The sequence below is a fragment of the Acomys minous genome, assembly GCF_964271855.1.
Source record: "Acomys minous genome assembly, chromosome: 19".
Taxonomy (NCBI): domain Eukaryota; kingdom Metazoa; phylum Chordata; class Mammalia; order Rodentia; family Muridae; genus Acomys; species Acomys minous.
In genome coordinates this window covers 49,057,886-49,080,437 of record NC_140499.1, presented here as the reverse complement: position 1 = coordinate 49,080,437, position 22,552 = coordinate 49,057,886, and the positions used below count along the sequence as shown (strand labels likewise).

At 39.5% G+C, this 22,552-nt stretch overlaps 1 protein-coding gene and 1 long non-coding RNA gene across 9 annotated transcripts in view; one reads left to right on the top strand and one right to left on the bottom strand.

The window, feature by feature from the left end:
• WDR49 (WD repeat domain 49) overlaps positions 1–22,552 on the top strand; it is a 143,201-nt gene that overhangs the window by 65,716 nt on the left and 54,933 nt on the right. For all 8 annotated transcript variants that reach the window (XR_014776645.1, XM_084768381.1, XM_084768379.1 and 5 more), the window contains one exon: positions 14,196–14,360. Coding sequence is in view for 7 of the 8 variants with exons in the window: in XM_084768381.1 (XP_084624507.1) it covers positions 14,196–14,360 (165 nt within the window). In the remaining variant the exon portion in view is untranslated. The remainder of the gene's footprint in view (positions 1–14,195; positions 14,361–22,552) is intronic.
• Positions 19,617–19,916, bottom strand: LOC311589993. Its single transcript, XR_014776714.1, has 3 exons — positions 19,830–19,916; positions 19,768–19,798; positions 19,617–19,736 (listed from the first exon to the last, which is right to left on the bottom strand). It is a non-coding gene; the product is annotated as an uncharacterized lncRNA (long non-coding RNA).

Sequence of the window (22,552 nt, the reverse complement as noted above, 5' to 3'; positions counted from 1 at the left end):
ATATTATCACACATATATACAATAGATTACCTGTAGCAAGAAGAACTATGACACAATCAGGAATTATGTAAATGTTACATTCTTAGTGTTTTGGCTATTTGTATTTGACAGCCTTGAAGAAGACATCTTTCCTTTCTTGGTGCATCTAAATTTCTGAATTTAAATCAATCTCCACCACGTATTGTCATTATCAACTTAGAACACCTACCTAGACCTAAAAACATCTTAACCCCTAAACAGTTAAGCTTCATTGTAAAACTAAGCTACCTGGTCTTCAACTCCTTCAGAGACTTGAGAGGGAGTAAACTTGATTACCTGAGTATGCTGGGAGTGCAGGTTAGTAGCTTTCCAAATGAAAAAATGACAGAGACAGTTTTCTACCTGAATAGTCACACAAAACTCTCTATAACATTGGAGCATCTTCTTCAGCCTTCTGGCCCAATATATCTGACAGACATATTGTGAGGCAGGAAATATTGTGGACTTGCTTAACCTGTCATGGCAGAGTTTGGCTGTCAACTCTGACTGCATCCAAGCTTGCTATTTTCTAGTCAGAATTCTGTCTGTGGTAGAAATGAGGACCTCTTTCCCAGTGGCTTGTTTGCTACATTTGAATCCATCTCCATAAGAAGATTCTTTGATGATCATCATCTTCTTTGAGGTAGGCTGGGTATTGCCAGGAGTTAACCTGTCTCATTGTCAATGAATCTTTAAAGTAATAAAAACATTTTTAAATGCCATATTCTGCATGTCTCTGGGGGTTTTTGAGGGCCTTATCTTTCTATAGAGTCATATCTATCTGCTTCACATAAGATGTATATTCTTGTGATAAAAGCAGACTAGCAATTGACATGACCATGATTTAATCTACTAACATTTGATTTGTATAACTTATTCCTCCTAAACAACTTGCTATAACACTTTCAAAGCATTGGAAATAAACCTTGTATTATAATTGAGTTATATGGGCACACTAAATCATATTGGAGTAGAATATATATATATATATATATGTATATATATACATATATATATAGTGTGTGAAGAATAATATTGAAGTAGAATATATATATATATATATTATGTGTGAAGAATAATATTATATTTGAATTCTATACCATTGTATCTAGAACTTATTTTGCATCTATATACAAAATTCTATAGCAGTGAATTAAAAATATCTTGTGAGTGACGATTGAGGCCTTAAGTTGAGTAGTAGATTCACTAATCTACTTTTTGTTTTATTTCCCTATATATTTTTATAGTCCCCCTTCTTTCTTTCCAACCCCTATCTCCAAACAGGATGTCAGTGTCCAGTACGCTGTGAGGAATCCATCCTATCAGATCTGATCCAACGTCAGTGTCTGGTTCTTTTGTTCTGAAAGCATATAATTTCTCACATGCATTATATAGTCTTAAAATTATAAGTATATCAAGTGTGTGTGATGCACAGAACAGTTAAGGATGGATTTCTGCTCTTTGTATGAGCAGGAAAAGAAGACATCTGTAAATCTTCATTCATGCCATATGAAGAATGGTATCTAATAATAATTCATAAAGGTTCTGTAGTCAATAAGAAGCATTGTCTATGCCTAGACATTCATGTTTCAGCCAGTCTCAGAGCTAGTCCCATATGGTGGGATTAGCAATGTAAGTTACCTGCTTGTTCTGCAGTTTAACTTCTTCACATCCTGATTGTGGCCCCCTCTCTTTTTCCCTCCTGATCCCCACTTCCTCACTCATTCCCTCTCCCTCCCTCCCTTAGTACTCAGAGAAGGGAGCCCTCTTCCCCTAATATCTGACCTTAGTCTATCAAGTGTCATCTGTATTATCTGTAACCTCTTCCTTTGTAGCCTGGCAAGACTCTCGTGCCAGGGAAAATTTCATCTAAGTTCAGTGGCCAGAGTGCATGCCTGAAGTAGTCACTACTTTCCACATGTAGGATTCACAAGGAGACTGTGCTACTGTCTAGGTCCACATCACACATGGTCCTTGGTTGATGTTTCTGACACTGTTTTGTAGTGTAGTTATACTGTGTTAGGAACCCATCCAAAGTTCACTCTGCTTCCATTTCAACTATATTTCCCTCTACTTCTATTATTCAGCACCATTTAATTCATTTTCTCTATTTCCCTACTTTTTTCTTTCTTTCTTCATTTACTTTTTGTTTCATCACATTTCCCCCTCTTTTTCTCACAAAGGGTAATTAGAGCATTTTTATTATCTTATGTATTTTGAGTTTTAGTTTTGCACATGATGGAGTGATCAGTGTTCCAAGGTATTGACAGGAAAGAGTAAGTTACAAATAGACATACGAAGAGGCAACATTTGATGAGCAAAATTTATAGATGGTGAATGGTTGTCTTAAAATATTAGAATCTAGTGTGTATGCCAGTTCTCAGCATGTTGGCATTGTCCTCATTTCTCTACGTGCTGAGATATAACTCCTAGTGATTCAGGGCAAAATGAGAATAAAGGAAGTTACTTACTTCATGTTACAGAGCTATAAATAGTACCGGCTACAGAAATAAAATTATAAGCAGCAATTAAATAAAATATCTCCATCCCCTGGTAGTCAATGGAATCTGATGCTATTGCTTTTGATTCCTGCTGTGTCTCATACTTCTAGTCGGGATGCATATGACAGATGCTTCATTTTGCCTGATATTTGCGGAATTGCAAGAAGACAATTAGGTGACATGAATATAGCCTCCAATTTCTTGAAATTGTCTGATTAGCTGTGGCATCCTCAGATGAGAGACACAGAAAGATATCATGTATTTCTAGACCCTTATTATCTGAGGTACATAAAATGGATGGTGTTCTTGTCAGAGCAGGTCTATTTTGCAGGTGAGGCCCATTTGCACTGGAATGTGAGTATTAGGTGGCTGTTCTGCAGATGGATGGCAAGTCAACACTGGCTGAGGTTTATTCTGATAGAAGACAACCAGTCTTGAACTGAATACTTAAAGAAGTCTCCGGTGGTCGAAATAAATCACATCAATGTATTGCCAATATTTATCCTTGGGCTTTATTATTGACAAAAATAGCTAGCTAAAAATAAATTCCCTAGTGTCCTACAGTTAAATTATTTTCCTTACCTGCCAGTCTACATTAACTGTACTCTTCTCGTACTAAACATGAATCCCTTCTATGTGCACTGTTATTCTACCACTCCGGTGTTGCCCTAGATGAGCAGATTCGAGTTAAAGCAGGTCGTGCGTTTGTGACATGGTCTGTTTCAATGTACCGCTTTCTTGCTGACAGCACCGGAAGGCAGATTGCCATAGAATGGAATAAGACTTCCCCCTCTGCTGTTGTCACAGTTGATTTAGATTTTATGCAACACTGATGAAGGAGCAGAGAAATGTGAGGAAAACTGATGGCTTGTGTGCTCAACCAGGTGAGCAGCAGAGGGGAGGTACAGCGCAGCAGAAGGAGAGCATTATTGATTCCAGAACAAATGGCCGCGTAGCTGAAAGGGCAGGGTGTCAAGTTTTTCAACATGGATTTCTGCTCAGGAATATTCACCTTTTAGTACTGAACAGCATAGCATATAGTAGCTGCTTAATTTGAATAGGAAAAATCATAAAGTCCTATATTGAGAATTTTGTAATTGTTATTTCTTTAAAAAACACAGAAATAGACTGCCATTTCATTCTATTGACAGTGTCCTTTGCCTTAAGAAGCTTTTCAGTTTCAAGAGTTCCCATTTATTAGTTACTGACATTATAGCCTGAGCTGTTGGTGTTTTATTCAGGAAGTTGCCTCCTGCATCAATGAGTTTAAGGCTCTTTCCCACTTTCTCTTCTAATACATTTAGTGTATCTCCTGTTATGTTGAGTTCTTTGATCCACTTGGACCTAAGTTTTGTGCAGGATGATAAATATGAACCTGTTCGCATTTTTCTACATGTAGACATCCATTTAGACCAACATCATTTATTGAAGATGCTTTCTTTTTATCCATTGTATGGTTTTGGCTCCTTTGTCAAAAATCAAGTGTCCACAAGTGTATGTGTTTATTTCTGTGTCTTTGATTCAATTCCATTGATCAACCAATCTATTTTTATGCCAGTACCATGCAGTTTTTGTTACTATTGGAGAAACTTCCAGAAGTTCTTTTATTGTATAGTATTGATTTAGCTATTCTGGGGTTTTCTTTCTTCATATGAAGTTTAGAATTGTTCTTTTAAGGCCTAAAAATAATTGTGTAGGTATTTTTGATGGGGATTGCATTGAATCGGTACATTGCTTTTGGTAAGATGACCATTTTTACTATGTTAATCCTACCTTCCATGAACTTGGGAGTTCTTTCCATCTTCTCATATCTTCTTCAGTTTCTTTCTTCAGAGACTTGAGGATCTTTTCATACAGGTCTTTGTCTTGCTTGGTTAGAGTTACACCAAGATACTTTATATTATTTGAGACTATTATTAAGTGTGTAGTTTCCCTAATTTTTTTCTCAGCCAGTTTATAAAGAGGAGAGCCACTGATTTATTTTTGAATTAATCTTGTACCTAGGCATACTATCATATCATCTGCAAGTAGACTTTTTCCTTAACAATTTGTATCCTTTTGGTCTCTTTTATTTGTCTTATTGCTTTAGCTAGAACTTCAACTACTATACTGAAGAGATGTGGAGAGAGAGGGTAATCACTCTTGTCTCTCATTTTAGTGGAATTACTTTGAGTTTATCTCCATTTAATTTCATATTGGCTATTGACTTGCTATATATAGCCTTTATTATGTAAATTCTACAGATTGGGAAAAGGTCTTCACTAATACTACATCTGACAAAGGGTGTACATATATATATTCAATTACAGATGAGTTTGGTAGTGTTCCTTCTGTTTCTGTTTTGTGGAAATGCAGGAATGTCTCTCTTTGCTTTTATTTTGCAAACATAGGCAAGGAGATGGGAGCTGAAAGGAAAGAAAGAGAGATTTCGGAACACAGAGGGAGGATAAAACAAAAGCTAGATGATTGAACCTACTCTTTAACTCAAGGCCTTAATTGTTACTTATAATGAAGGTTATATCTAAGTCATTGTCATAGAATTTAGTATACTGATAAAAAATATAAACATGTCAAATACTTGACAGATTTTAACACAAGAATATATATCCTAACTCTCACAGATAGATATGACTCTATCGACATATGTAAATTAGTTGAATAATGTCTTCAAAAGCCTCTGAGACACACAGAATATGGCATTTAACGTTCTCTTACAATCCTAAATTTCTTTGACAGTGAGACAAGTTAACTCCTGACAGTATCCAGCCAACCTCAAAGAAGATCATGAGCTTCAAAGAACCTCCTTATGGAGAAGGCTTCAAAGGTGGCAAACCAACCATGGGGCAAAATGTCCTCGTTCTTGCCACAAACAGAATCTGCCTAAAAATGGGCAACTTAGATGCAGACGGAGTCAATGGCTGCACTCTGCCAAGTCAGGATAAGCAAGTCCTCAATAGTTCCTGCCCTGCAAACAAGCATGGCAGAGATATTAGGTCACAAAGCTGAAGAAGAGGCTCCAACGTTATAAAGTGTATTGGGTGACTGATCAGGCAGTAAAATGTCTTAAGTCAATTTGTACATTTTGGAAACTGCTAACTCACACTCTGCTGGTTCACTCAGGAATTTAAGTTTTATTCCTTCTTAAGTCTCTGAGGGGCATTGAAGACAAGATAGTATAGTTTTACAACCAAGCTTAGTTGATTAGGGAACAAGATCATCTTAGATTAGGTTAAAGAAGTTAAGCTATTAGAGTTGAAATAGGATAGATAATTGAATTTCATTCAGAAATTTAGGCCCAACAAGACAGGAAAGACACTTACTTCAAATGGGACAAAGGCAGATGGCCAATTCACTATGAATGTAACATGTATAGAACTCATTATTCTCATGATTGTCACATGGTTCTCCCTGCTGTATGTAGTTTGTTTTATACATGTGTAATGAAATAAAAGTATAAATAAAAAAATTAAAAAGGGAGACATAGCAACAGACACTGAAGAAATACAAAGAATCATAAGATCCTACTTTGAAGGCATATATGCCACAAAATTTGAAAATCTAAGCGAAATGGACGATTTTCTTGATCAATTTCACTTGCCAAAGTTGAGTGAAAAACAGATAAACAAGCTAAATAATCCCATTTCCCCTACAGAAATTGAAGCAATCATTGATAGTCTCCCAACCAAAAAAAAGCCCAGGGCCAGATGGTTTCAGTGCAGAATTCTACCAGACCTTCAAGGGTGAGCTAATACCGATACTCTTCAAGCTACTCCAAAAGATAGAAAGGGATGGAATATTACCAAATTCATTCTATAAGGCCATAGTCTCATTGATACCTAAACCTCACAAAGACTCAACAAAGAAAGAGAACTTCAGACCAATTTCTCTTATGAACATCGATGCAAAAATACTAAATAAAATACTTGCAAAATGAATACAAGAGCACATCAAAGATATCGTTCATCATGACCAAGTAGGCTTCATTCCAGGCATGCAGGGATGGTTTAATATATGGAAATCCATCAATGTAATCCACCACATAAACAAACTGAAAATAAAAAACCACATGATCATCTCTTTAGATGCAGAGAAAGCATTTGATAAAATCCAACACCCATTCATGTTTAAAGTTTTAGAGAGATCGGAAATAGAAACTAAAAAAAAAGAAAAAAAGAAAAAAAAAGAAAGAAAGAAAGAAAAAGAAAAAAAAGAAAAGGAAAGGAAATGAAGAATGATTGTGCCTTAAATAAATTAGCATTGTTTAAATAGGAAAAAAAGGATGAGGTACAATGCTACACAGAGAATTCTCAATGGAAGAATCTTGAATGACTGAGAAGTACTTAAAGAATTGCTCAACATTCCTCATCATCAGGGAACTGCAAATCAAAATGGCCGAGATTCCATCTTATACCTGTCAGAATGGTTAATATCAAATACTCAAGTGACAGCACATGCTGTCGAGGATGTGGAGAAAAAGTGAGAGTGCAAACTTGTACAAACTACTTTGCCAATCAATCTGGAGCTTTCTCAGAAAAATTGAAATAGCTTTATTGCAAGGCTATTCTACTCCTGGGTATGTACCCGAAAGATGTTCCACTATACAACAAGGACATTTGTTCAGTTATGTTCAAAGCAACTTTATTCATAATAGCCAGAATCAGGAAAGAAAAGTAGATGTCCCTCAACCAAAGAATTGAGAAAGAAATTGTGTTACATTACACTTACACAATGAAATACTACTCAGCTATTAAAATAAAAGAAATCATGAAAATTGCAGGCAAATGGATGGCACTAGAAAGTAGCATCCTGAGTGAAGTAAGCCAGACTCAGAAAAACACACATTGTATGTACTCACTTATAAGTAGGTTTTAGCCATATAGTACAGGGTAAACATACTACAATGTCCAGACCCAAAGAAGATAAAAAACAAGGAGCACCCTAGGGGGAAATGCATACATCTCACTCAGAAGGGGAAATAGAATAGAAACTTTATAGTGGTGGAAGAGAGGAAACAAAGTAGAAGAGAGAATACAGAGAAAAATAAGGGTGGAGATCAGACCTCGGGAAGCTGGGACAGGAAGACAGAAGGCTTGCAGAGAAAAGAGAAAACTGTGGGATGTGGTATCTCTGCATCAAGTTGGAGACATACATCATGGTAGGCTTCTGGGAAGATACTCAGGGGACTCTAGCTGTGACTTCTAGTAGCAAGGCTATGGAGACTGAAGAGGAAACCCTCTAACTAGACTAGACTCCTAGTGGAGCGAGGGAACATTCCACTGTTCCACAAAAACTTCAACCCAAAATTTAACCTGCCTACAAGATGTGCTGGGATAGAGATAGAGTAAATAGACTCAAAGATTGATGGAATGTCCAGCCAATGCCTGGCCCAACCCAAGACCCACCCCAGGGAAGAGAGCCAACCTCTGACACTATTAGTGATACTCCGTTATGCTTTACGACAGGAGTCTAGCATAGCTGTCCTCTGAGAGGCTCCACCCAGAAACGCTTCAAAACAGAGGCAGAGACTCACATCCAAACACTGGGCAAAACATAGGGAGTATTGTTGAAAAGGTGGGGGGAAGGAGGGAAAGACATGGAGGAGACAGGAGTTCTACAAGAAGATCAACAGAGCCATCTAACCAGGGCCCAGAGTGGCTTGTGGAGATTGCAGCACCACGTGCTCGTGAAAGGACCACAAATGAACTGGACTTAGGCCCCCTACGCAGATGTAGCCTGTGGACAGTTGAGGCTTCATGTGGGTTCTCTAGTGAGAGGGGTGGGGGCTGTCTCTGTCATAGATTCTGTTCCTTTCCTTTTGATCACTTCTCCCTGGTGGGACTGCCTTGACAGGCCACAAGAGAAGAGGATATGCTCACTCCTGATGCGACTTGGTGAACTGTGGTGGGTAGGTGGGTGAGGGGCCCCCTTTTTCTGAGAAATAGGAGAGGAAGCATGGTGGTAGAGGGAGAAAGGATGGGACTGGGAGAAGAGGAGGGAGGGAGCTATGACCAGAATGCAAAGTGAATAAATAAATTGATTAATTTTTTAGAAAACACAGACATATGATAGGAATATGCTTTTGTTTTAATTTCAGGTGTGGAGATACAGGGCACCACTATGATTTGTCTCCTGCTCCAGCAGGAGCATGGTCTTGCCACATGTTGACAGTTCCTGCAATTGTGTGACATTTGGAATTCTAGGAACTTTTCAGAGGATATATACATATTAGGGTCTCTGAGGTGATGTTGCTGTTGTTGGTTGGATGCTGTTGGTTGCAGTTTGTCAAGTAGTCATGTGCAAAGAAACCAGAAGAGGATGTTAGATATCCTGATGGTGAAGATAAAATTTGTCCCAAAGAATTCAACATGCCTCATCAGCAGGAAGCAGTCTAACGTTTCCTTTCCGCTCTAACCCCCCTTTCTCGCCTATTTAGTGTTATGGGGTAACAAGGGTGGAGAAGGGAAGAAGAGAGAAAAAAGAACCACAAAGTAGCCAATGTTGGCTACAAAGTCCTGCACAAATGTTAGCATTTTCTGGAAACATCACTATCCCATATTTTTCTTGTGCCTTGAAAAAGTTTAATTTCTTTATAGAATATAGCATCTAAATTCCTTAGAGTTTATGTGACATTGTCTTCTGGGCATATGTGGCAATTATATGAAGTACTTTAAAACAGATGGGTTTACATGCCCATGATCTGAATAAGGCTTAGCCTGTCAATAATTCATTATGGTTGGAAGCGACAATCATGAAAACTCACCCCTGCTGAAGAGATTTACTTAATAGTTGCTGATGGAGGGTGAGTCATCTTCTTCAGCAATGTAGGGACTGGTAAGTTGTCATCATTGTTCAATTAAATAATCCCCCTCCCATGCTTATGCAGGCAACTCAAATTAAATATAGTCCATGGGACACAAAGATGTGCATTCATGACTCTTCTTCTCTCCTCCCCCATCTCTTTAGCACACACACACACACACACACACACACACACACACACACACACACACGTAAGACATGACAGGAGGGAGATTTGCTGGAGGAAGAAGGAATTTGTTTGGAGTGGGAAGGGGCTAAACAAGGATAACAGAGTAAGAAACCGAATATGATCAAATCACTTTATGTATGTATAAAATCATGAAAAAACAAAATGAATAACAATTATGTAAGATACAATCAGCCATGACATAATTTGAAATGTCAATGTACGTTGATACCTGGTTTCTCAAACTATAATCATCCTCATTCATTGTTAGAGTAGCAGAAAGTCATATACTATTTTTCCTAAATATGAAACATGAATGAACCATAACAATAGACCAGACAAATAAAGCTTAGAAGAGTAACATGGATAACTTTAATAGGTTATTTGCACCAATGCCAAAAGTTATAATTAGCTATTTACAAATGTTAGCTTCTTTAAGCCTTTTAGAAAAGTTTGGGCTAGTTGTAATTATATCTGCATCACAGATGAGTAAAGTGATAACTATAGAGGTTAATTAATATGATTGACCTCAAGTCCAACTTTAGACAATCAACTGGTGAAACAGTCAAACGTGAGCACATTTGCTGAAGAATCTGGGTCATCAAACAAAATCAAGTGAAAATAGTGATATGCTTGGGGTGAAAAAGTAGTGTGTCACATTATTTCAAGGATACAAGTCATTCAGCTTTGAAGTTTCATCCTACTTTAATGCTTCTGTTTTATGTCACTTAAGGAGTTGTTTAACCAGAGTTATAATTTCAAAGAAGAGAACAAGGTTTAAAAGTGATGCTGTCCAGATTCTTTTCTGTTCCTCCCGAAATACCAGCTTTATCAACTACTTATTACTTCATTCAGGCTCTGCTTTCTTTCCTGTCTTGGAAATGACTCGCTTAGCTGAGATGCTCTTACATGGAGGATTCGAATAAGTTCCATGTGGTCTTCTTGCAGCCCCGTTTGCTTTGTTATCTGCTCTATTAAACTTTCCTTTAAAAACAAAAGCCTTAGTAGCAGTCTTCTCTCTCTCTCTCTCTCTCTCTCTCTCTCTCTCTCTCTCTCTCTCTCTCTCTTAATAACAATGACTTTTCTCTCATTTTCTTCATGATTTTTCTTTGATAACTTAATACATGTATATAATTGATATACTCCAACCACTCTTAGCCTCACCCACTTTATACTCCTGTCCTCTACTCTTCTGCCGGTACAGTCCCCTAATTACACTCATGTCTTTTTGGTTTGTTTTGTAATTCACTCATTTTAACTAGGATTGTCAGTGTTGCCACAGGGTTGGAACTTTCCACTGGATTACATGGTTGTGTGCACAACTGAAGACAAGGACTCCTCTTCTTCCAGAATGTATCAATTGCCAATAGTTTATTAGGGAGAGGTTGGGCCCATGTGACCCCTTGCTCCATTCATAATTGCCTACTGATAGACCCAGTCTTGTGGATGTCCTATCCAGATAGCACAAATGTTAGCAGTTACTATGCCCTAGCTGTATGTCCACTCAACACAAGCTAGAATCACCTGAAAGAAGGAAATTTAAAACGAAAATAAAAATGCCTCCAGAAGATCAGACTATAGGCAAACCTTTGGAGCATTTTCTTAATTAGTGATGGATATCAGGTGATGTGGTGGTTTGAATGAGAATGGCCTTCATAGGCTGATGTGTGTGAATGCTTAGCCCCTGCTTATAGGAGCTTTTTGGGAATGACTAGAAGGAAGCTCTTTCTTGGAGCTGGGGGCATGGGGGTGGGCTTTGAGGTTTAAGATGTCCATAGTCTAGAATTCTCTCTCCCTCCCTCCCTCTCTCTGTCTCTGTCTCTTTGTCTCTGCCTCTTCCTCTGTCTCTGTTTCTCTGTCTCTGCCTCTGTCCCTCTCTGTCTCTCTGTCTCTCTGTCTCTCTCTGTCTCTCTCTGTCTCTCTCTGTCTCTCTCTGTCTCTGTCTCTCTCTCTGTCTCTCTCTGTCTCTCTCTCTCTCTCTCTCTCTCTCTCTCTCTCTCTCTCTCTCTCTCTCTCTCTCCCCCTGTTGACATTCAGGATGTAAAGCCCATAATTACTGCTTTATCGCCATGCTTATCTGTTTCCTGTCATGATGAAACCTCAAAGCTGAGTGACTTGTATCTTTGAAATAATGAGATATAATACTTTATCATCCCAAGTATATGACTACTTGCCTGGATTCTCTCTGTGATGTACCTACACTCAGTAAGGTGAAGGGATCTCTTTCCTCCCCATGTTACTTTTGCAATAGAAACCCAAGACATCTACCTTTTTTGTTCTTTCGCGTACTGTGAACTTGGCCTTCATTGAATTTCTTATTGCTTCTCAGTAAAAAAGTTCTTTTTAAAGCAATTTTTAAACTTCATGAGGTTCTATAATTGAGTAAAGATGGACCACATGATACAACTGTCACTGTAAATGGCAAAACTAGTTACAAAATCTGGGAAACAACAAACTGACAAGAATCATTGGTAAAATCATGGTCCTAACAGTGTTTTTCAAGTTTAGAAATGATCACTAGCATAACTAATGCAATGGGATGCCATATCTAAAGTTTTATTTTTCTATTTCTTTAAAAAATTATAATATATTGTGATTTATTCAGATTACATCTCGATTGTTATCCCTTACTTGTATTGCTTGTATCTTCCCATCCCCACTCACCCTCAGTCTTCTGCCCTATTCCCGCCCCCCCTCCAGACCTCTGAGTGAAGGGGACCTGATCCCCCACCATATGACCACAGCTTATCCGGTCTCATCCAGATAGCCTGTATCTCCTTTCTCTGTGTGCCACCAGGCCTCCCCACCAAAGGGAAGTGACCAATGAGGGGGCACCAGAGCTCATGTCAGAGGCAGTCTCTGCCCCCCACACAACCATGGAGAATGAGCTGTCCATTGGCTAGATTTGAACAGGGGGTCTAGGTTTACTGCATGCATTCCCCTTGGTTGGTGCAACAGCTTGTGCAGACCGTTCTGGGTCCAGATCTTGCCGGATTTGATGGTCTCCTTGCAGAGTTCCTGAACCCTCTGGGTCTTTCTATCTCCCCATTCTTCCATACCACTCTGCTCGTTAGAACTCAGGCCCTCATGATTGTGTGGCAGGCATTTTACAGACTGAGCCATCTCTCTAGACCCTACCTGGAGAGTTTAATACAGAGATTTAGAGTCCTAGAAAGCAGAAGTTGATCAATAAAGTCCTCTTGTTACAGTCTAGTTCAGCAAATACCTGTAGAATGAGGGAATGAACTTATGACTGCCATCAATGCCATTCTTCTTCATGTACATTAGATGTCCTCAACACATATGAACTATTCTCAATAAGTTTACATGTACAGAATGGCACTTAACATGTAAATAGAAAGGGAAATACTTTGTTTTCTCAAAAGCAAGATATTGCCATAGATAAATTACCATCTACATATTTATGTGCTTATATTTTTCTTTCATTAATTAGCTCTCTAGAGTCTCACTGCTAGAATGGTTTTAAATGATCATAATGAGTGAGTTAACCCAGAAGGAGAAAGACTCAAATGGTATATACTCACTTATATCTGCATATTAGCCCAAGGGGCATGTCCCACGAAAGCCTTCACTTACCAGGAAACTGAGACAGAGGGGAGGACGTTCTAGTGGGACTCTAGATGAGAGAAGCATGGGAGAATGGCAAAGTAGAAGGATCCAGAGGGTCCTAGAAGCCTACAAGTAGAACATTATGATAGGCAGATTTGGGCCCAGGGGTCCTGCTCAAACTAAGGCACCAGCCAAGGACAATACAGGCTGTAAACTTTAAACCCCTACCCAGATCTAGCCAATGGACAGAACACTCTCCACAGTAGAGTGGAGAGTGGGATATGACTTTCTCACATACTCTGGTGCCTCACCTTTGACCATGTCCCCTGGAGGGGGAGACCTGGTGGCACTCAGAGGAAGGACAGCAGGTTACCAAGAAGAGACTTGATACCCTATGAACATATACAGGCGGAGGTAATCCCCCTCAGGAACAGTCATAGGGGAGGTGAATAAGGGGAAAATGGGAGGGAGGGAAGAATGGGAGGATATCCCTTGTATCCTCCCATTCTTCCCTCCCTCCCATTTTCCCCTTATTCCCCTCCCCTATGACAGTTCCTGAGGGGGATTACCTCCCCCTCTATATGATCATAGGGTATCAAGTCTCTTCTTGGTAACCTGCTGTCCTTCCTCTGAGTGCCATCAGGTCTCCCCGTCCAGGGGATATGGTCAGAGGTGAGGCACCAGAGTGTGTGAGAAAGTCATATCCCACTCTCCACTCTACTGTGGAGAGTGTTCTGTCCATTGGCTAGATCTGGGTAGGGGTTTAAGGTTTACCGCCTGTATTGTCCTTGTCTGGTGCCTTTCTCAACTAAATGTGAAAGACTGATATGTTTATTGGCATTGCGGTATTGTCAAGAGGGTCTCTAGACACTCAGCTGAATGGTGGGTAAAGGAAACAGATTCATGCCTTCACTGATAAAGAGGATCACGACTTCATTCCTTGAGCTATGACCTAGAAACTGAAATGTTAACAGCATAACAAGGAAAATATGTTACAAGAATGTCATTAACTGTTGGGGAATCTCAGCAGTGAAAGTGCACAGTCTAGGCATTTTTATTGAAATGAAAGTGGCTAATCCAGAAACTATATTTAATTTCTCCACTACATTATTTTTCCCTAGGTAATCAGCTCTGATGCGGGGTCTACTGTGTCCTTCTGGATGATAGAAACTGGGCAAAAAATCAAGCAGTTTACCGGTTGCCATGGCAAAGCAGAGATCAGCACCATAGCTCTGGATGCAAATATGACAAGGCTTTTGACTGGCAGCACAGATGGGACTGTAAAGGTATGGACAAAATGAAATGTTTTCTACCCAGATCTGAGGAGGCTGTAAGAGTGTGGAGGGAGGCACAGCTAAAACATTGCTTGCGTTTGCCCTCTGGCCTTGCAAGAAGAAAGACAAGACCAGACAAGAGCTAAATAAACCAGCCAATGATGAAGTTGTTAGAATGATGAATAAATGATATTTCTGAATAAATTATTTGTAAGAAGACACGGCTAGCTGTGCTAATTTCAGAAAGCCTTTTCTAGTGCATCATTACTTTGGAGGATAAGAGGCCTGAATAATTTTCACATCCTTCAGCTAACATCTCCAGTTTTTTTTTCCCCTAGAATAATGAATTGAGACAGAAGACAACATAATAAAGGGTTTTAAATGGCAGTAATATTTTTCAAAAAAGAATACTTAAAAGTAAACATACATAATAACTTGAATTTTTGTTCTATGAAGGTAGTGAGAGGGTATAATAAAATTATAATCATAATCATATTTCTTTTCCATCTTAAACTAATAGTACTTTATTTCTTTTAGTTCTTTATTTTATAACTGCCATTTATTTCTTTGGTGAGGAAGGAGACACTTTGCATTGTGATCATATTTTCATGTAAAGCTAGATAGATCCACTAGAAATTATAACTCCCAGTGACTCTTCTCAGCACCCCTCCATAGAGAGAGTTGTACTTTATATTAATTGGAGATGGCTTGTGAAATCATGAGGTGACAGAAATTAGCTTCTTGAATAAACTTTACATGATTCTCAAACCTGTCATAGCAGGGACTGAGAGATGCTAGAATCCTTCTCATGGTAGATCAAAAATGGACCACTAGCATGTGGTGCATAACGCTTCCAGTCAAGGCATAGAGGAGCCACGGCAAGCCTCTAGGATATGTAGAGACACTATCCAAAGTTAGCCTCAAAAGTCCAGTCACAGCCCCAGCTGATAATCACCAGCATGTGAAGGGAGCTGGGATTGGTATGCATGAAAATCTCTGGGTATCAGTAGAACATGGCTATGCAAGGCTATGTCTAATAATACATGAACTGAAGAGTTTGGTATAGGGAAAACCTCTGTACACAAGTGGTCTGGTACAGTGTGTGAAAGTCTCTGGTCACTGCACTCCTACAGATGAGATGAAAAAAAAAAGAGCAACAGCTGAAAATGGAGTACTGACGTGCAAAAGGAATCAGCCAGTGCCTCATTGCTTGGTCTTGGAGTGTGAAAGTGAGGCAAAAACAAAGCAAGGGATAAAGAAAGGGCCATCTACCTATTATGTAGAAAGTGCTGGTCACAGAGTCTAGGGTCAGGAAGACCTTGTAGATAATGCAAAAATGACCCATGATAAATAGTCCATAGACTGAGCAATGGACAGATATTTTCAATATTTCTTCATGAGAATTATTCCAGTTGAGCAGAGTCAGAGTCATGTTTAGAGGAAAGCAACTCCGGATTCTCTGCAGAAGCCTGTGCATTGCAGAAGTCACCATTTATTTCATTGTCTAGTGGCTATGCAGATGACTCAGCAGTTAAGAATTCTTTATGATTTTATTTTTTCAGAAAACCTTAGTTCAGTTTCCAGTACTCACACTGGACAGTTCACAACGGTTGGAAGTCCAGTTCTAGGGGATCTTCTGGATTTCATAGGTATCCACACCCATGTGCACATATATTCTCAGAGATGCACATGCACATGAATTCATACTAAAATAAATCTTGAAATATATTTAGCAGCACAATTATTGAATTTTAAACTGAATTTTTTAATAACAGTCACACAACATAATCTCACGTCTGGCAACCTCTGTATTAGATACATAAATAAAGGTTTAACTTCTTTGAGCATATTCTGTGAGGAAATAAAAATGAATGACAGTTTGTAACCCTATTTATAATTTACCACCTTAAATCAGAAGCTGTGTGATCAAAGAATTAACATTATGTTCCATTTATCACGGTTTTGAAGGATCTGAAAGCTAACTAATCTTTGAAGTAATGTCTATACAGAATCCCTATACCCAGCTGTTCCTCTGAGGACAACAGTGTTGCTGGTTGTTAGTCCATTTTTGTAGCCTAGAAGAGCTATTTGTTATTAGATAACAGACCACTGTACATGGTGGTCTGCAGTTTCATGGTTCTTTCCTGGATATTAGTTTCTATGACTATTCTACATAAGTAGTGGTGCTTATTAAATTCTACAACATCTTTACTTTGTGCTGGGTACTGTTACAACACACACACACACACACACACACACACACACACACACTATAAAGTCAAATCCATATTTTACAATTGAGGGTACTACAACTCAAAGTGTTAAAGCATCTTTTACCAATGGTAGTCAAAGAAACGTTCCATAACTGTTAGAGTTTTAGGTGAGTCTAGAAAAATGCAAATAACTCATCTCTTTTTGTGTACATAGAAAGTTGTGTGGAGGATGCAACAAGGACCATGCACATTATAAGCATGGGCTTTCACTACTGAACAGAGCCTGCAACATGGTTTATTTCCTGGTTGTTATATCAGATATGATACAACCTAAGTCTCCTGTTAATAAGAAACAGTTTGGTTAAAAAGTTTGGGATTATAAACAATGCTACAGGCTATGCCTGAAAATATGCTGTTTCACAAGAAGGAGCTTATCTGTGAGATCCATTTTCAGATGCTGAACTATGAAGTCAAAGAGTGCATTGATTTGAATTTTGATACACAGTGTGGACTTGACCTCTGCATGATATTTGTCAAAAATGCCTCATCTTAGGGCTTCATTCTAATTGCCACTGACCTGGTGATTCACTTTGGGCAAGTGTTTCTATTAGCCCTGTCAGTATCCCACTGCTTGAGTAAATAGTGTAGAAACACTGTTAGATTCTCTTTAAAAATGGGCATGGCAACCTATGTCCACAGGAGGTTTAATCAGCAAAAGAAAGACCCAGCAAGTGATGGGTGTGCTTCAGGACCTTAGTTAGATGTTTATTCCATCAGCTGTCCTTGAAAAGTGAGATTTCTATATCATAAGGGAAGAAAATAGCCAGAATTTCTAAAGATTCTATAATATGCAATACAACAGCACACTGGTGATCACTCAAAAAAATTGGACACATTCCCACCCCCCCAGTGCAACAGTCATGTGGTAGATTTTCCATCAGGTATCAACTGGGTGTCATCTGCACGTTCAGTTCCTAAGTTATCTGCACAGCAATTAGGTTAGGGTTTGCCTACTGAGAGCTCAGACCCAGTCGACTGCAGTATAGTTGGGATGAGAGCTGTAAGGATAGATTGTGACCTCTGCCTCTAATCCACATGTTTTAAATTAAAGTTCTTATGATCCCCTCATTGTATTACACCAGTTTGCAAAAGTAGCTCACAGAACTAAAAAACCACATCATTATATACCTATTTATTTTAAAATGTTTCAGATGATACAGATAAACTTCCAGTTGGGAAAGTGTGAAAGAAGGGATGTGGGCAGGGGCATGTGGCTCTCCTGCCTTTCCTCCAGGTTAGAAATTATGTAATCCTGTCTCTGGTTTTATTATTAATCTTTCATGACTTGGGCATGACTAGTGGTATCTCTAGTCACAGGTATGCAACTAAGTTTTCAGTTTCTCTTCCACAGAGATTGGAAGAGCCTCAGCTCTCTAATATCTTGATTTTTTTTTTAATCAACCCTACTTTAAATATGCATAGAGGTTTCTAGGCACCAATCATTCATTAATATGTCACTATTGTTCATTCTAGATATTTCAAGAATTTTAGTGTCACATGAGTAATATATCTATTATCTATCTATCTATCTATCTATATTAATTTGATTGATGAGATTTAGTAAGTTATAACATAACTTACTAGAATAAATTTTAGTACAAAATGTATTTGCCTTTTAGTTTTAGAGTTTAGTTCAGGGACTCTCAACCTGTGGGTATCAACCCCTTGGGGGGGGGTTGTGAAACAACTCTTTGACATTGGAAAACACATATACTTACACTATGATTCATAATGGTAGCAAAATTACAGTTATGAAGTAGGAACAGAAATAATTTTATGGTTGAGGGTCACATCAACACGAGGAGCTGTCACAGCACTAGGAAGGTTGAAAGCACTGGTTCACTTTATTATGGCAGGTAAGGCATGGCAAGAAATGCACAAGGCAGCTGGTCACATCTCCAGTCCAGAGACAAAGAGGGAGGGGGTGTAGCATATCTGTGTTTTTTTTTTTTTAATTAAACTTGGTCTAATACCGTGATCTATAGAATGGTGTCACCACAGTAAGCTTGGTTACTTCCTCCTCAGCTAAACCTTCGAAAAAAATCTTAACAGACATGCCCAGATGTTGGTCTTTTAGGTAACTTTAAATTCTATCAGTTTAACAAGATTAATCAGCAGGAGACTATTCCTTGTAATCTTAATACCCATACACATCCTTTTTTGTGTGTAGTGCTGGGGATAAAATGTTGGATGCTATGTGCGCTAAGCAAGCACTCTATCTACCCTAGAGCGTTTGCATGTTCCTGCCAAGGTTTCCTGCCATCTTGAGATGTAGGTTGGCCCCTGCTATGACAAGTATAGTGGCTTCTGTGTGACTTGATGGCCAAATCTCTGAATACATATCTAAAGGCAGTTGTTTTTGAATAATAAATAATTTTGGTAGTATTTTAAGTTCAGGTTCTTTTTTTCTAACTTATTTATTTACTTATTTATATATTTATTCTAAATTATTCAGATTATATCCCAATTGTTAGCCTCTCACTTCTATCTTCCAGTTCCCACCCTTCCTCCCTCTTTTGCCCTATTTCCCTCCCCTAGACCTCTGACAGAAGGGGACCACTTCCCCCACCATATGACAGCAGCCTATCAGGTATCATTCTGTGTGCCTGTGCAACACCCCATCCGCCCCACAAGGGGAAAGGGAAGTGATCAAGTTGAAGGCACCAGAGCTCATGTCAGAGGCAATCCTCACTCTCCCCACAACTGTGGAGAATGAGATATCCATTGGCTAGATCTGAATAGGGAGTCTAGGTTTACTGCATGCATTGTCCTTGGTTTACAGCAGTTTGTTCAGCTCCCAGCCTCCCGATCTGCCAACCCTGATGGTCTCCTTGTAGGGCTCCTCAACCTCTGATCCTTCCTTCACCCCTCCCCCATTCTTCCATACCACTCTCTGCCGATGCCGCTCCGGTCCAGCAGGAAAGACACCAACACCGGGAACTCTTCTTGTAGCAGTTTTTATTCAGGATCCTTGACTATCAGAGTGACCCCGGGAAAAGCTCCCACAGAACCTTTTATAGTGTGCCTGTCCTATCAGAAACTGCCACGTCGTCACTCCTGGTTGGTGCATTCGGATCACACCACCTCACGCCATGCCTTGTCAGAATCACACCACCTCATGCCATGCCTTGTCAGAATCACACCACCTCACGCCATGCCTTGTCAGAATCACACCACCTCATGCCATGCCTTGTCAGAATCACGCCACCTTACGTCATGCACATAAGGGGCTTGCTCACTGCGCATGTGCAAAGGTTTACTCACTGCACATGCGCAAAGGGTTTTCTCACTGCGCATGTGCAGAAGGGGGCGCATTGCGCCGGTGAAGCAGCAGGGGGCGCAGCTATCTATGGCTCTCCACAACTCTCACCTGGAGTCCAGCAGAGAGTCCCAACACCTGTCCTGATCCCCCATAGAGTGGCATATCTGGGTCTTGAGGTAGCACTATTCCCAATTTTCTGAGAAAGAACCAGATTGATTTCCAAAGTGGTTGTTCAAGTTTGTACTCCCACCAGCAATGAAGGAATGTTCCCCTTTCTCCACATGTGCTGTCTGTTGAGTTTTTGATCTTCGCCATTCTGATGGGTGTAAGATGGAATCTCAGAGTTGTTTTGATTTGCATTTCCCAGATGACTAAGGAAGTTCAACATTTCTTTAAGTGTTTGTCAGCCATTCAATGTTCTTCTGTTGAGAATTCTATTTAGCTCTGAATCCCATTTCTTAATTGGATTATTTGTTTTGCTGGTGTTTAATTTCTTTAGTTCTTTATATATTTTGGTTATTAGCCCTTTGTCAGATATAGGGTTGGTGAAGAAATTCTCCCAGTCTGTAGGCTGTCGTTTTCTTCTGTTGACAGTATTTTTTGCCTTACAGAAGCTTTTCAGTTTCATTAGGTTCCATTTATGAATTGGTGAGATTAGAGCCTAAACTGTTGCTGTTCTGTTCAGGAAATTGTCTCCCAAGCCAATGAGTTCCAGGCTCTTCCCCACTTTCTTTCCTACTATAGTCAATGTGTCTAGTTTTATGTTGAGCTCTTTGATCTACTTGCACTTGAGATTTGTGCAGGATGATAAATATAGATCTACTTGCATTTTTCTACATGTAGACATCCAGTTAGACAAGCACTATTAGTTGAAAGTGCTTTCTTTTTTTTCTATTGTATGGATTTGGCTTTGTCAAAAAATGACTCTCTTATTACAAGTGAATTTGAATTTTTCATACTTCATGTTATTCTAGTATGCAGATTATTAAAAATTTTTGATCATTATAGTGTATTCTATTTTTGTTTCATTTAAAATATTTTATTCTCATATATTACATCTGAACTGTAGTTTCTCCTTCTTCCCTTTTAACCAGTCTCTCCCCAACAATTCCACCTTCCCTCGGAAAGGAACAGGCCTCCCAGGGACATCAAGTAAACTCAGGGTAAAGCACTACAATAAGACCAGGCACATACCCTCACATGAAGGCTGGGAGAAGCAACCCAAGAGGAGAGAAAGAGTCCCAAGGATAGGCTAAGGAGTCAGAGACAGCAACCACTCTCACTTTTAGAAACCCCACAGGAGCACCAAGATACCCAAACATAACATATATGTAGAGGACCTAGGTGAGATCTCAACAGGCTTCCTGATCTCTGCAATTCCCTATGAGTCCTGGTCATTAATTCTGTGGGGTGTGTTCTTGTAGTGTCCTTGACTCCCCCCCTCCCCCCACAACCCCTGAGTCCTCCAATCCTTCCTCCCCGACCCCACAGGTCTCCCTGACCACCACCTAATGTTTCTCTGGGAGACTCTGCATCTGCCCGCTTCACTTTCTGGATGCAGTCTCTCTGATGACAATTACGCCTGGCTCTGCTCCCAGAACACTCTGCAGGCAGGACAAAGAGTAGGTCAGATGTTTTGTGGCTGGTTTAGTGCTAAGGTTTCTCTATTTGAGGCCTAGCCCACTTACAGAAGATGATCAGGTCAAGCACCTTGCCCCCTATTTATAGGAGTCTTTGCTAGGGTCACTCTTGTGGATTGCATGGCGTTCTCATTGCGTTAGCACTCTACCTCATCCTGGATATGCTCCCCACCCCCATTTCATTCATCTCTTCCAGTATGTTTTCCCTCCATCCCACCTCCCCTGATCCCGCCATTCCCATCCCCACATGCCCACAGTCTACTCACAAAATCTATTTTTATTTTTCCCAGGACGACTCTTGCCTCTGCCACTTAGGTCCTCCTTATTACTTAGCCTCTCCAGTCTGTAGATTGTAGCATTACAGTCTGTAGATTTTCCTTTACAGTTAATATCTACTTATAATTTACAAGATACCATGTAGTTACTTCAGTCAGGAATTTTTTTGTTTTTCTTTTAGTTCCATCCTTCTGCCCTGAAAATTTCATGATGTCATTTATCTTAACAGCTAAGTAATACTTCATTGTGTCAATATACCGTGATTTCTTTATCCATTTTTTGGTTGAGGGGTATCTAGGTTGTTGTTGGTGGTGGTGGTTGGGTGGTTGGTTGGTTGGGACACTTTTAATATTTTTAATGACTGCTTCTAGTCCTTTATGGGATATAGGTATATTTCTTTATTTCTTCCTTGACCCAATGGTAATTTATTATGGAGTTGATCAGTTTCCAGGAGTTTGTAGGCTTTCTGTACTTTCTGTTGTTGTTAAAATCAGCTTTAATCCATGGTGTTTGATAAAGTCCTTTAAGAACCTCTATCATTTTCATAAAGTTGGTTTTAAGGTCAGTTTTTGGTGCTTAGGTGCATTGGGATATTCAGGTTTTATTGCCATGGGATCGCTGGGCTCTGGAGGTACTGCATTGCTCTGTCTGTTTATTGTTTTCTTACATTGGCATCTAGGCACCTGGCCTTTAGATGATTATAGGTCTATTTGCCAATTTCTGAGTTTGTCTTTAGTGGATGGGTGCTTTCCC